At 39.8% G+C, this 15,256-nt stretch overlaps 1 protein-coding gene across 4 annotated transcripts in view; it reads left to right on the top strand.

Moving 5' to 3' along the window:
• csgalnact1a (chondroitin sulfate N-acetylgalactosaminyltransferase 1a) overlaps positions 1-15,256 on the top strand; it is a 30,750-nt gene that overhangs the window by 332 nt on the left and 15,162 nt on the right. For 2 of the 4 annotated variants that reach the window (XM_078270983.1, XM_078270986.1), the window contains exons 2-3: positions 9,392-10,703; positions 13,796-14,012. In XM_078270983.1, coding sequence (XP_078127109.1) covers positions 9,893-10,703; positions 13,796-14,012 — 1,028 coding nt within the window. In that variant the 5' untranslated portion in view covers positions 9,392-9,892. The other 2 variants (XM_078270985.1, XM_078270984.1) reach the window with 2 other exon arrangements.

The raw sequence follows: 15,256 nt of genomic DNA, 5'->3' as shown, positions 1-15,256 counted from the left end.
GAGCAATCATGAAAAAACAGCTACCAATTGTAAAAATCTTTTCCATAATGCACTTTATGAACATACTTTGACTATGAAAGAGTCAACTGTGTGGATACAAGTTTTTGTTACATAGGCCTATTTAATATAAATGAAACAGTCCTTATCGTCAATGATGATGATGAAAGCCCTGCAGGTTATTAATCTGTGAGTCATGTTTTAGGTCACTTGAAAGCAAAATCACATGGAGGAATTAAAAAAAAAAACACCCACAATAATTTCTGGTGGGTAGACCCAGATAATAAAATTACATGCACTCAGTGAAAGTGCAGGTTTCCTTTCAGCATCTCACTTACACTCTCTCTCACACACACACACACACACACACACACACACACACACACACACACACACACACACACACACACACACACACACACATACATACTCATACAGGCATACACACACACAGTATGCAGCATACTGAGCGAGCTGGAGGTTTTATCAGGAAAATGGTTCTAATCCTGCTTAGTGCATTCACTAACAGGCACCTAGCACGCAGAAATATTTGGTTTGCAAGCTGACAGAGTTGTTTTTCTTATATCGGAAGAATGAAACTGGAGATTATGTGGGATTTGAGGTTGTTTAGCAAGCAGAGAAGAGAAAGACTCTGGAGAGTGTACACATAGTATGCTGAGGGTAAATAACTGTATGATGTGATACTTTATGACATATATGTGCTTTCTGTGCCTGGAAGATAAAGTTGCCCCATTTCATTTGATTGTGTGTATGTGTGTGTGTCTCTCTCCTACATGTGTGTTTATTCATTTTCAATGACTCTGGGAGTGTGTGTGTGTGTTCTCACTTTGTGTTGCAGTGCAGACAACATATAATCTCATGTTTCATAGATCAGATAACAGGAATCTTGCAGGACATGTTAATGGTGCTGATGTAATGTCCCTGCAGCGTATTGACAAAGTACCTCTGATGATATTACAGTTGTCTTTGCTCAGTTAGATAATGCTGATTTATAAAAATCTATTAAATTGAATGGAGAGCTTATGAATGACACTGAAGGGTTTATTTCCTCTAGGGCTGACTGTTAGTTGCCCCACATAAACCACTATAAATTATCAATAGCAGAGGGTGAAGAACACCACACACTATGCACGTTTGCATGCAAAGACACCACAGTTGAGAAATGCCACAGTTCAGCCTGGTAGTAATGTCTGTGTGGCAGTTAACTGTCCAGGGAGAAGAGGGAAGTAATGAGCTCTGGCCATGACTGAACTTGGCTCACTCTTGTTAACATCTTTCACAACTCATTTGCCAAACATTTCCGTCGGATAATGTTGCACAAGTGGCAAGAATGTTGTAAAGGTGATGATGTGCAATTATGACGGTGTGTTGCAGGTGAATAGCTGAAATGAACAGATGTGATTTGTGGACACACTGGAAATCATTTTTGTTGTGTAAATCTCAATTTGACTGCTCACTTGCTATCCCTATTGTCAACTATTCATAAATTTCCACTTGTAAAATCAGTGTCAGCTACTGTGAAGCATGCGGCACAGGGAGTGTCTTACTATACAAACTAAGATTTATTATAGTGCACCATGATTACGCAGAGATGAGCTGTGCCCTATCAGAATTGTATTGTGGTTTTCCATTGTGTTTTACTGAACGAGGGAATGCCCACTAATTTCCCCTCTGCACAGACATACTGTATATAGCACATTGTAAATTTGGGTGGTGGCTGTTATTGTGTTATTGGTTTATGGAGGAGATCAATCTGTACTAAAGGCACTAAAATCAATGTTTGTGTTCCACGCTGTTCATTTCAGATAGAAATCAGAGTAACTGTTGATGGCTGACAGAAACTACTTCTGTTTTAAAATGCTAGCAAAGCACTTCTCCATATTCTTGATAAGAGACAGATACAGAGTTTTAAAGCTGATAACGCTATCCACTTCTTCTCATATATTGGCTAACATACACCCATATATCCGCGATGAGCTTAAAATCCGACATAGAATGTGTAGCCCAACCAACAAACAAACAACACATAACATAGGCAAACATTTTGAGAATCCCTTAAAGAGACAATTAAATGAAAAATACCTTTTCCAAATTGTAACCCTGTGTTCCTGCATTAAATATGTTAAGAAATTAATATATTTTGGAGTATTTTTTATATCAAAATCCTTGTCTTTTCTCTTCCTGTAAAACAAAAATGAAATGTACTTTGGGTGGCGACTAGCAAACCGTATACGGCCTGCACTTTTTTTTCCCCCATTTGTTCCATTTCTGGCTTTATCTTTTCACTTGAAAAAGGGGTGGCAATTGACAATTATAATCATTATGATAAATTGTCTATAACATGTCAGAAAATGGTGAAAAAATATCTTCAGATGAATAATTGCAGATTGTCTGTCACATCTATCTATCTCTCTATCTCTCTATCTATCTATCTATCTATCTATCTATCTATCTATCTATCTATCTATCTATCTATCCATCTATCCATCTATCTATCTATCTATCTATCTATCTATCTATCTATCTATCTATCTATCTATCTATCTATCTATCTATCTATCTTTTGTGCTCTACATTGGCTGCAATGCAATGACCCATTTTCCCCATGGGGCCCATTCAAGTTTCATCTGATACCATCTAACCTAACTGTGAAGAAATGGGAACACTTTGAGGACCAACAGAGAGAAGAAGAGGAGGAGGAGGAGGAGGAGGAGGGTGGTGAATGTTAACACAGGCCATTTGTAGTGAAGTAGAAGAGTGTAATGTGGGGTTTTTTAAGGGCTCTCCAGATGGCACGTCGACAGGCAGGTTCCGGGGAAACCGGCCCCTAATGAATGGGAGGGAGAATCACCTGAGGGGACAAGAGACATCAAAGAACCTTTCTCTGCTTCACTCTCCTTCCTTCTCCTCCCACATGCTCACTTTATACTGACTTGTTCGTTTTCTCCTCTCACACCATGTATCTGATCAACTCGCTTAACCGTTCCCCTAAGTAATCTGTGGGCATATAGCTCTCACCAGCCTCATTTTTCTACTCATTTTTTAATTTATCCTAATTAATCTCTCCTCTCTTCCTTCTTCCCTCCTCTCCTAGCTTACACCCCTAGATGTTATTCCTCATTTTAGGCTGTAGGAAGACAGGATAGAGACATATAGACAGACAGTATGGTACAGATTTTAAACATGCATGGTTCTGTGGTTTATCAGGTTGTTTGTAATGATCACTGAGACCACTTAGAGAGAGTGGATGTGTATAGGAGGAGGGGGTTGTTTAAAGATTAATGCATCCATGCACTCTCATATAAACGTGTGCATGTTTGAGTATTGGACTGTAAGTAACTGTGAGTTCAAAGTTAAGGGAGAGTTGGCATTTTTAAAGGACAATAACAGCGATGTTGCATGTTTCAGTCCTTTCCATAACAGCCAATCATTTTACACACTGTTGCGATTAAAAAAAAACAGAATGAACTTTGTTTTAGGCATCAGTTGGTTTCCATTCATTACTGTACAATATGATACTCTTTTAGCAGTTTCTCTAAACTTGCTTTAGTTGGGTAATTTTTAACATCAAGTCTGCATTCATTTTTGTCAAAGTTGCATTATTGTGAGGTAACATGCAGACTCACTCAGTCTCAGATCCCTCAACTCAATTAAAGGGGAACACCTTTAATTTTACACCAAGTTCAGTTTACTACTCATCATAGTTGCCTGTGGAGACAGTTGTATCATGTCTGGTGGCTCTGGAGGAGCTATGTCATAAGTATATAATGATGTCATCAGGGCTATCTCAGCTTGGGCTTAAAGACAACATTTAAAACAAAAGGCCTGTGTTACAATCTGGGGGGCATGGAGTTTGATAGACCTGGGAGTTTATCAGTCAGGGATGGTCTAACAAAGAAGCGCTATTGGTTACATGATGTGAAATGTATGATTGAGTGATTTTGGAGCTGGACTGCTTATTGGAACTAATAGTCAGGATATATTCATTTATACAACAGCTGATACAAGGGGTTAACGAGAGTCCCGCCATAAATACGAACTGTGTAGGTATTGATTTATAGTTCAGCATTGTATTTCTCTAATTAGCACCACAACTCTAGACAGATTCATAGTGCATGCTTTAATTATTTGATTATGTGAAATGAAGTACGGCTGCAACTATGATTATTTTTCATTGTCGCTAAATCTGTCAATTATACATTGATTAGTTGTTTGGTCTTAAAATGTCAGAAAATGGGGAAACATGTCAATCAGTGTTTTTCAAAGCCCTCAAAACGTATTGTTTTGTCTACAACTCAAAGATATTCAGTATACTGCCATAGAGGAGTGACGAAATTATAACTTCTTAACTATAAGAACATATTCACATTTGAGAAACTGGAATCAGATAATTTAAACTTTTTTTTTTATAAAAATGACTCAAACTGATTAATCGATTATCAAAATAGTTGGCAAATAATTTAATAGTTGACAACTAATCGATTCATCTTTGCAGCTCTTATATGAAGGCCACCTCTGTTACTGAATATGAGACAATTCCATGCAGTCGCCGTATTTATGTTGTTTTGTACGCTGTGATAGCTGTTAGCGGTGCAGAGATCGCACTGAGCAGAAGGTTTGCAGTGGAAATGACTCGATGTATGCACAACTATAAATCCTTGCTTGTTATTTAAAATTTTCTCTGTCAAGTGGAACACTAAATCAATGGATTGCCCCTTTTAAACTGATTAACCTTGCAATGATTATCTAACTGTGGCCAAGCGTAATGCGGATTGGGTGTGATGGATTACACAACTCAAAGCATTTTAACTCAAATTTTTATGAGTCTGCTATTAGCCTTTCATTGCAGAATGGAAAACTCCCAGGAACAGAAGGAAAATAGTTAAAAACTCTTGAGCATGAATATGGAAATATAAAGTGTAGAATTTGCAGTTAAAGAGCTAAAACATGCAAGCATATGTACAGTATCTTCTATGTGGTTTGTGGCCCTGTGGTCTGCAATTTCTCTCTCTTCCACACACACTCAGGCACACACTCACATCCTCTCAGTCAATGCATGTGCAAAGTGTGTATGCCTTTGAAGAGAACATACTCTATGGTTTCAGTGCATACATTATTCTTTATAGCGTGAATATATTAAATACTAGCAGAGCACAGAGAGAATGAGCTCTTTAAATCTGACAGCAGGGCTGAGATGCTACATTTGTCACGATGAGAGGGTCACAAGGTTGCTTCTCAAATGCCTTAGACATTTAAAAGTTTGACCTGTGTAAGCTGTAGTACAGAGAGGTGCACACACACAGATACCCTGTCACCTGTGTGTGAATTCTGCTGCACTAGTGTAACTGACAACCAGAAATGACGCAGAGGGCTGAGAAGAAGAAATTCATTCTTTCTCTTTTCTGACAGCAAACTCCTGCAGTTCCATTTTTCTCACACCCTTTTTTTCCTTATTTTCACAAAGATAAACACATCACTGTTGACAGGCGTTAAGAGGTTAACGTTAATATTCTTTCTGCAAATGTAACAGATATACACATACACATATTGCCACTTAGATACACACTAATTGAAGCACACACAAATGCCCCATGGGCAGGAAGCTGCAGCAGGACGGGAGGAAGTGGTTTTGGAGGCTGAAACAGATGCAGCGGAGCTCTGTTTTGGAAAAACATCTCTGGCCACCAAACACTAAATCATTCTTTTTCTCCCCTCTCTTTTTCTCTTCTTTATGACAGGCAGCCTGATCATTTATTTTATCTCTCTCTGGCCATCTCGCAGAGAGAATGAAATATTTGAAAAGGAAGGAAACCCATTTATCAGTTATGTCGTCTCAGGAAGTGAGGAAATGTGTCCCCTGCCTTGTTTCTCTGTTGGTAAACAACCCTGACAGTGTCTATGTTGCATGTAGATTTATTAGTTCTGTTATGCAAAGAGGATTTTGGCAATTTCAGTTCCAGGAGATCTTTGTTAGAGGATGTGCCAGAACAGTTAAGGTTGAAACAAACACCAGGAAACAGTAATCAGGTGCTGATCCTGTCAGGCACAGAGTTAGAGAGGGAAGTCACTGCTCCAAAAAACAAGAACTGTTAGATTTGATAACCGTTTCAGTCTAACCATTTTGAGGACATACTGTTAATACTGGGTGGAATTACTGGAAGTCTTGACGTCTTCGGTTCTTGTGTGAAGCTTAAGTATCTCATCAACAAAGTTTTCTGTGTAATATTCAGATAACTATAAATAAAGGAAACAACGAAATAAATTGTTGCTCAAGTTACAGGAAAGGTCAGGGAAGCACCAAAGTAACTGGATTCATTCCCTGGGAACCATGCATATTTGTACGAAATGTCATGGCCATCCCTAGAGTGACATCTGCATGGCTGAAACAACCAAGGAAAACTAAGGAAACAGTATACATTGCATTTCTTTTATGGATTTCTTAACTATTTCTAATACAATAATACTTGTTTTACACAATGTGTAAAGGAAATATAAATGTCACATAGCAAGTATTATTTCAGGAAATACTTTAAAGTTAAGCATTATATGGGCAAGTACGGTAACACAAAGCAGGAAATGACAGACGCCTGTTTCGACATCGCACCACCCATAAAATCAAACATGATTATTTAGCCGCCAGTGTTCCTGTGCTGCAGCCATGCCTATCCCCACGGGGAGTCAAATAACCAGGACTGAATCAACTCATTCATTCCCGGTGAGACTCAGTAGTTTGACTGTGACTCTCTGCACATAAATCTCAGTCACACCAGCCACTTTACAGTGATGAATCTTTCTCCTGGAGCGTAACAACAGGGATTGACTGCTTTGCCGTCGAGGGTCTGTACCGCTATTGTGTTTGTGATGCATTTGGCAATTGTTTCTAAAAGTAACACGTCTTAACAAGAAATACAGCGCTGTCAGATACAGATAGGCATTGTTGTTTCAGTATCATGTACTACATAAACATTTTATAGCCTATATTTTATATAAGTGCTGACAATATTTGTCAATAAGTTAATCAACAGTAAAAAAAAAAAAAAAAAAAATGACGTGAATAATAATGTAATTGTTTAAAGGAATAGTTCATTATTTTGGGAAATAACCTTATTTGTTTTTGTACAGATTAAACAATACAGTCAAAATGATTAATTGGAAAAAATAAACAACAGATTAATTGATAATAGAAATAACTTGTTGTAAATGATTGATGTTTTATAGTGTGTTGTATATTTAGAGAGAGGCGTCTTGGCATAAAAGATATGTGAAGAAAATGCTTTAAATTACTTTTATCAATAGTCGTTTTAAAATGTATAGCTATACGTGATATTTGTCTTGTGATTGGTGATTGTGTGAAGATAAGCATGTTCTGCTCAAGGCTTACTCTTAAGTCTAAATAAAAATGCAAAAAAGTGCATTTGTTGCTCAATAGAAAGGCAAATTGACCTTTACAATGTCATAACTAAGTGCATGCTTTATTTTGTTTGAATGGTTTGTGATTCACTGGCATCAGTGCCAATGTGCAGTTTGTTACGGGAAGTCATGAAACCAGGAAAGTCAAAGTCATCTGGGAGGAGTGATGTCATTATTTAAGGGTTCCCAGCTTGTGATCACATGGATACAAGACTAGGGAGAGCTGCTTGTGAACCAACCAGTTAATAAACTGCCACCACAACATTAATGGGATGACATATTTATGGGCTCATAGAATGACATCATGAGGATTTTTCTGTAATTTAAAAGGATGATACTCCATCACAGACGCCATATTTTGCTCTCCAGCTCTCACTCACCCACTTTCCCCTGCGAGCACCCTCTCCTCAAACATTCCCTAAGTCGGCAGTGGAGGTACTGCTGGAGAGACGCCCTGTCTCTCCTGATTCAGCCGTCTGTTAGAGCACAGTCCAGTATTCACTCCTGCCACATACTAATCCTTTCATTAGGCTCGGCTTCAGGCTGCCCTGTCAAAGAGCTGTCTGTGTGAGGAGTCAAGAGAGGCCGAGAATGATGCACAGAGATACATTTACAGATACATACTGTAACTCAAACACTGAAACACCTTCCCACAAAAACACACATATATACACATGTATGTATATATATATATATATATATATATATATATATATATATATATATATATATATATATTTATATATGCACACTCAAGGCTCCCATTCACACATCCAAATTCACCATAATGTCACTCACCTTTTCTGTACTGGTGTAGGATATAAGTCAGCATCTACTCTCTTATATTATATTTTTGGCAATATTTGATCACATCATGATCACCTTTTGAGCTTCGGACCCCTTAAAATGAAGCAATGACCACTCCTAATTGTGGGTTGATTAATTTTAAGGATTGTTATTGTTTGCTGAAGAAATTAAAGTCATTCACCAGAAAAAAGTAAGAGAAAGAAAACCATAATGCTGTGAATCAAAAATATTCTTTTTTTAAAAAATTTATTTATAGATAGACTAGTTGGGAAATATGTTTTGCTCACTTTCTTGCCAAGAGTTAGAGGAGTAGATTGATTCTACTCTCACGTCTATACACTAAATATGGAGGTAGAGCCAGGAAATGCTTAGCTTAGCTTAGCTTAGCATAAAGACTGGAAGCAGCAGTTAGCATTCCTCCGTCGGAAAGTAACAAAATCCATAACTTTTTTGTACAAACAGTCTTAGGCAGTGTCCTCATTGAGGATTCTAGTGGTCTGAGGGTCTCAGTGCTGGCCTGGTGTACCTGGAACCTTCTACCTGACCTCAACAGAGAGCCGGCAACTTTTTGTTTTTCTGGGTCAAAATTTAAACTTTTTTTTTTCAATGGTTTTGTGGTCTTTTATGGCACCCGATGTTTTTGTCACCTTTTTCGATGTTTTTGAAGCCTTTCCCGACGTTTTTGTCGCTTTTTTCCAAGTTTTTTGTCCATCTTTTTCTGCACTTTGTTTTGGACGTTTTTGTTGTTTTTTCCAAGTTTTTTCAGCAGTCTCTGCCTTGCCTTTCTCACCACTGAGTCAGTATGCAGGTATATATACAGTAGACAGATGTACCGGATATGTCCTAGTTTCCACTGAACACACTCACAATAACACAGTGTGATCTGTACACTTTTAAGCACACTCTTTCACTTTGCCTCATTTTCTCACACATCAGTGACAACATTGTTTTCCAGAAGCTGCAGTCCTGAAGGAATGCTTAGTTTGGCGAAGGCAGTTAAACTCTTTTTGCCATACTAAAGTAACATGTCAAAGTGGCCTGGCATGTTTTTGACTTTTAAATGCCACAAGTAACCATGATGGGATGGAGTTTGGTGGAGGTCAAAATGTTAAGAATAATTGTCTGACAAACCGCTCTCCTTTCTGTTCTCTGTCAGGAAAACAACATGGGGAAACCACCGCTCACCACAGAGGATTTGCTTTCTCATGAAACATAACATTTTTGCCCTGTCCGCCACACTGCTTCATCTGGGCTGATGCGAAAAGGACGTTATGAACTGACTGAGGGAGTCAGCGAACAGATGAGTCACATATGAGTGATAGCTGATGTAACATCGTTTGGGCCTGAGTCTTCTTGCTGACCATGGAGCTAATTGGACCAACAGAAAGGAAAAAAGTGTTTTTTCTCATACGTTCACCCTGCCAATGACAAAACAAATCACAATCTCAGGCAGTGGAGAGGCGATGACCTAATTCAGATGAAATGACCTCATACTGATAAGTAGCTGGCCTCCTCACTGGGTGATGGAACATAATCACAAATGGACTCTTATCATCAAGGCTGGAGTGTGTGAGGTTACATGATATTTCGGAGTGTGTGTGTGTGTGTGTGTGTGTGTGTGTGTGTGTGTATGTTTAACGCAGAGGAGTGAGTTTTGATGCTACATGCAGCAATGTTGCGGCGTGGTCTGCTAGCCTGGGTCTCCCGTGTTGGAGGCGTGCTGGTGCTCCTCTGCTGCTCCCTGTCGCTCCTCTATGTGATGACCTGCAGCCCCCCCCACTCTGATGGCCCTCCACTGAGCCATGCTCTCCCCCGCGCTGGACCCAACCACCCCGGCCTAGGGGGCACGGGGCCGGGGATTGGAGCAGGCGTAGGTGGGACAGGAGGAGCACGAGCTCCTCAAAGCGGTGGACAGCCGGGTGTTCAATCTTATCAGGTGCTCCTCCAAGAGCGCGAGGAGCAGCATCGCCTCCACATCTCCTCCTTGAAGAAGCAGATAGCTCAGCTCAAGGAGGCTCTGCAGGAGCGTAGCCAGCAGCTGAAAGGAGTGCAGGAGAGCCTGAAGAGAGCTGCTGGGGGCCCAGCAGAGGGACAGGAAGCCGGGGCTGTGTCCCAGGGAGGCGGTCTCGGGGAGGCTCAGGGAGCCAAGAGCCAGCAGGCGGACCTCCAGGAGTTCCTGCGGAGCCAGCTGTCGAAGGCCGAGGTGACCGCAGGCACCAGGCTGCCCAGCGAGTATGCGGTGGTGCCCTTTGAGAGTTTCACCCTGCAGAGGGTGTACCAGCTGGAGATGGGGCTGACGCGTCACCCCGAGGAGAAGCCAGTGAGAAAGGACAAGAGAGAGGCGCTGGGGGAGGTGCTGGAGATGGCCCTGCACAGCCTCAACACGCCATCATCCCAGCAAGACAGCAGGGGCGCAGCAGAAAAAACTCAAACAAGCAAAGTGTACACACCATCTGACTTCATAGAAGGTGAGAACACATCAAATGTCTACAACAAATTTGCAACAGTAAATGTGTTTTGAAGCTGCCTGGATTATTCGTTTTCTGTTAACATAATGAGGAAATGTTAATGCATCTCACAGGTATGGTTATGTTTGGGCACTTAATTCTCTGGTTTAATACAAAAAAGTCCACAGTAACTTGAAGCATGAGACACGTGCTTATTAACATTGAACTAAAACCACAATCTTTCCTTGACCTTAACCAAAACTGCTTTTGTTGCATAAACTTAACCTAAAGGTTTAATCATCACAAGATCATCCTCAGCCAATCAGAGTACATGTTTGGATAAACGGATGGTTATGTTGGACTTCGCATAGCTCAGAGTCATGTGCGTTAACGGCAACCTAACTCTGTCTGCCCTATAGATAATAGCAATTTGTCACCACAACATAATTTGGAAAACAAATGAGTTCTATACAAACGGAATTTCCTGGACACATGTTTTTCTACATCCAAACACTATACTCCACTTTGTTCTTCAACCTTCAACCGATCTTTTTTTTGTACATGAATCCCTGGAAGGTCAGATATATGTGAGTGTGTTTGTGTAAAGGTACAGCCAGGATATCCTCCTAATCTTAGTTCTGCTCAGCTCTGATCACAACAGGAAATTAATTCAGATGCTCCTCATTCACAGTGGAGCATCTCTTGTTGGGGTATTTTAGTGTGTGTGTGTGTGTGTGTGTGTGTGTGTGTGTGTGTGTGTGTGTGTGTGTGTGTGTGTGTGTGTGTGTGTGTGTGTGTGTGTGTGTGTGTGTGTGTGTGTGTGTGTTCTTTAAAGGTCACCACCTTCAGTGTGCGAGTGGGTGGAGGTTTTAAAGTGAGCAATTGGGGCTCGGAAATTGTCGGAAATGAGCCATAGGTCAGAATATGGAGCTTGTGTGTGGTCCCATTTACTGTAATGTGTTTATCTTACAGTGATTTTAATAGATGTGCATACATTTGTGCGTTTCTAGGTGTAAACAACCTCCACAATTCCTCAACAAGACAGCAGGAGAGTGCAGCTTAGCTTTTAATGAAATAGCAACTCCCTCCTGCTCATATTTGTTTGCACTTATTGCTCTTTAATGGACTCGGACATTGTTTTTTTGTTTTTTTTTAGCACATCTTGAACAAGCTGTGATTTATCCAACCCTGCCGGCTAGAAAAGTAAAAGGCAGTCTAGATGGCCAGACTGACAAAAGCATCTTCGGGGTGCTTTCAGGGCTGCATTGGCAAGCTAGTGAGCTGAAACTGCACACAAATAGAGGAGGTATGCAAAAAGAACTTGTTAACCACTGAGTTCTGTCCTTAGTAAGGGACAGAAAAGTGCAGTTAGACAGAAGGACACAGACAGGAAGTGAAGTCTAAAGTGCCCAGCCTATTTACCAAAAGAAAGCTTATCGTGTCTCATCACAGGAAGCTGGCCGACTTAACAAGAAGACCTTAATTCAAGATGCTATCAGACTGCAAATCCTTGCCCACAGACATCTTTCTGTTCTTTCTCTTCTTCTTTTTCTGACTTGCTCTTCACTTTCTTCTTGATTTATTTGTATCTATCTATATTTGCCATCCAAGCTCTCTGATGTCTATTTCCAGTGATTCCTCTTTCTCCCTGTCTGTTTTTTTTTCTCTGGTCTCACTTCTCACTTTCTGTACCCCATTTCCATTTTTCTTTCTACCCCGACTGACCCCAGTAGGTCAATTTGCAAGTAATAATCCTTGTAATAGCAGAGTAATTGAAAAACAACTTCTCTCTGGAGGAACATGCTGACTGAAATTTGTCTGACCAGAATAGACTCTCTCTCAGTGTGTGTGTGTGTGTGTGTGTGTGTGTGTGTGTGTGTGTGTGTGTGTGTGTGTGTGTGTGTGTGTGTGTGTGTGTGTGTGTGTTATAGGTTTATGTACAGTTATGGCTTGTTGCCCAGCAGCAGAGTGCATGGACAATGTCTTCTGTGGCCTCATATGCCCTCCTTCTTTCCCCACATATAACATCAGCATCACAACCTGATGCTAAAAATGATGTTCCTTTATAAAAAGATGATCATTTTTTATGTTAAATTCTAACGTGGGAAAACAGGATCCTTGGCACTTTGAAACACATAAATCCATAAGGGATTTAAACACCCTGGAGAAAATAAGTAAAACAACATCATTGCGACAAAGAAAGACACAGAGGAACTTCAGGCACAGAAACTTAAATCTGACATTAAAACTCACTTATGTACAACAAAAATACCGTCACATTGTTATTGCACTGGGTTACAGTTCATGTGCCAGAACTTTCTTAAATTAAATGAAGAAAAACTGAGGTGGTTGTTTTTGGAGCAAAAGAGGAAGGATATCAAGGGTTAAAGGACTTATGTCTCACCAGGATTTGGAAAAACTTGTCCATGCTTTTGTCTTCAGTAGACTTGACTATTGTAACGGTGTCCTTACAGGTCTCCCTAAAAAATCAGACAGCTGCAGCTGATTCAGAACACTGCTGCTCGTGTCCTCACTAAGACCAAGAAAGTGGATCGCATCACTCCAGTTCTTATGTCTTTACACTGGTTTCCTGTTCCTCACAGAATAGATTTCAAAATTCTTCTTCTTTTAAATCAAGGCTGAAGACCGTTCTTTTTGATGTTGCCTTTCTTTAATTTATTGTACTGCACTGTGAATTTTATTCTTGTATTTTATGTATTTTTCTAACTGCTTTTTAATGTTTTATGTAAAGCACTTTGAATTGCACTGTTGCTGAAATGTGCTATATAAATAAAGCTGCCTTGCCTTACATTTACATCATTGTAAGTTAATATGTTGGTATATAAGTTAATGTAAAATATACACACACAATATATTTCTTTCTCGAAGTTATTAGAAGTTGTTTATTTACGTTTTGTGAAATACACTTTCTTCCCAGGAATTAGATGAGAAGATTGATAACAAGCTAAATCAAATAAACAGGCTACTATTAGATATTACTGTTGTATATAAATACAGCCATTGATTATCACAAAAACATGCAGGGTCACCGGCACTAATATCTAAGTTATTTAAGTTTGTTTGCTCATTAGCTCATATGTTTCTCCCATCAGGTATCACCCGCACAGAGAAGGACAAAGGGACGCTGTATGAGCTGAGCTTCAGAGGGGAGTCCAGTAATGAATTCAGGCGCCTGGTCCTCTTCCGTCCCTTTGGACCACTGATGAAGGTGAAAAATGAGAGGGTGGACACAGCAAATGTCCCGATTAACATCATCGTCCCGCTGTCCAGACGCACGGATAAGTTCAAACACTTCATGCACAACTTCAGGTGAGACTGCGATTTAAACTTTTTTTTCTTTCTTCTTGTTCTGTTTCTTCTTGTTCTGTTTCCAGACGTTAATTGCAAAGTCACACAAACAATGGGACCTAAACAAGAAGCCCCACAATGAATTATTTAATACGGTTTGTTGTGTCACACGTAACTAATTCAGGAAAATGTGATACTGTGTTGTTCAAACCCAGTTTCAATTCCAGTTTTACTTTTTAATTGGGGATCAGGCAGACAGGGACAAGAGTTGGGCGAGATTAGAGGAAAGAAAATTAACATCAGAGAGACTGTGTCTGACTGTGTGAAAGTGTTTTCCTTTTTATTTTGAAGAAACATGTAATTAATATTTTGAAACCGCACATATAGTGTTATCAGTTAATTGTTTTGGTGCTGGTGGGCATAATCAGAATGTAAACAAATCTGAGAGCTTTAAATGATTCAGACAAGAGCATAAATAAAGATGGCCTCACAGATCTCAGCCCAGTTTTTATCAGTTGCAACATGACCACAGGTTATTTAATTTCATACGTATAAAATTTTAATGCATAGAGCTAATAAGCATCTCAAATATACCAGATTATATCACAAATAGATCCAGGCTAGTATGTGTATGTGATATAAACAATGAATGATTTTTTATTAAAAAAAACTTTAATGGGCTGATTATCTGCAAGGTGAAAATAAATATGAATGAATAACTGCTGTCATTTGAAAAATCCTTTATATTTTAGCACACAAAACTGATCAGCTAACAGCAAAGCGTGCTTCACTCAGCTCGGCAGCACGTCACCATCAGTTGAGGAAATGTCCTTTTTAATGTCTGTGATTTATTGGGCATCCGCTGCTGCTTATCACAGCTCTTTTTACATGGTAAATCCTGCTTAGTAGCGGTGTTCCAGCCCATTAAAATGCCCCCCTGGGCAGACCAGCAGCATTTGATATACAGCATGGCAAGAAGTATACTTACTTGAAAGAGTCAGCGAATCGCTGAGCAAACAGTTTACCCTTATCCATATTAAAGTGTACTAGGAGAAAGTGTGTGTGTGTGTGTGTGTGTGTGTGTGTGTGTGTGTGTGTGTGTGTGTGTGTGTGTGTGTGTGTGTGTGTGTGTGTGTGTGTGTGTGTGTGTGTGTGTGTGTGTGTGTGTGTGTGTTGGAGGTGATAACAGTGAGTAACTGCGCATTTGTCAAATATTCTCTATTCACATTTAGACTGGAAAATAACAGCATTTATGCTGCTATATT

The sequence above is a fragment of the Sander vitreus genome, chromosome 16 (genome assembly GCF_031162955.1).
Source record: "Sander vitreus isolate 19-12246 chromosome 16, sanVit1, whole genome shotgun sequence".
Taxonomy (NCBI): Eukaryota; Metazoa; Chordata; class Actinopteri; order Perciformes; family Percidae; genus Sander; species Sander vitreus.
The sequence above is the reverse complement of the archived record's forward strand: the minus strand, read 5'-3'. Positions and strand labels throughout refer to the sequence as shown.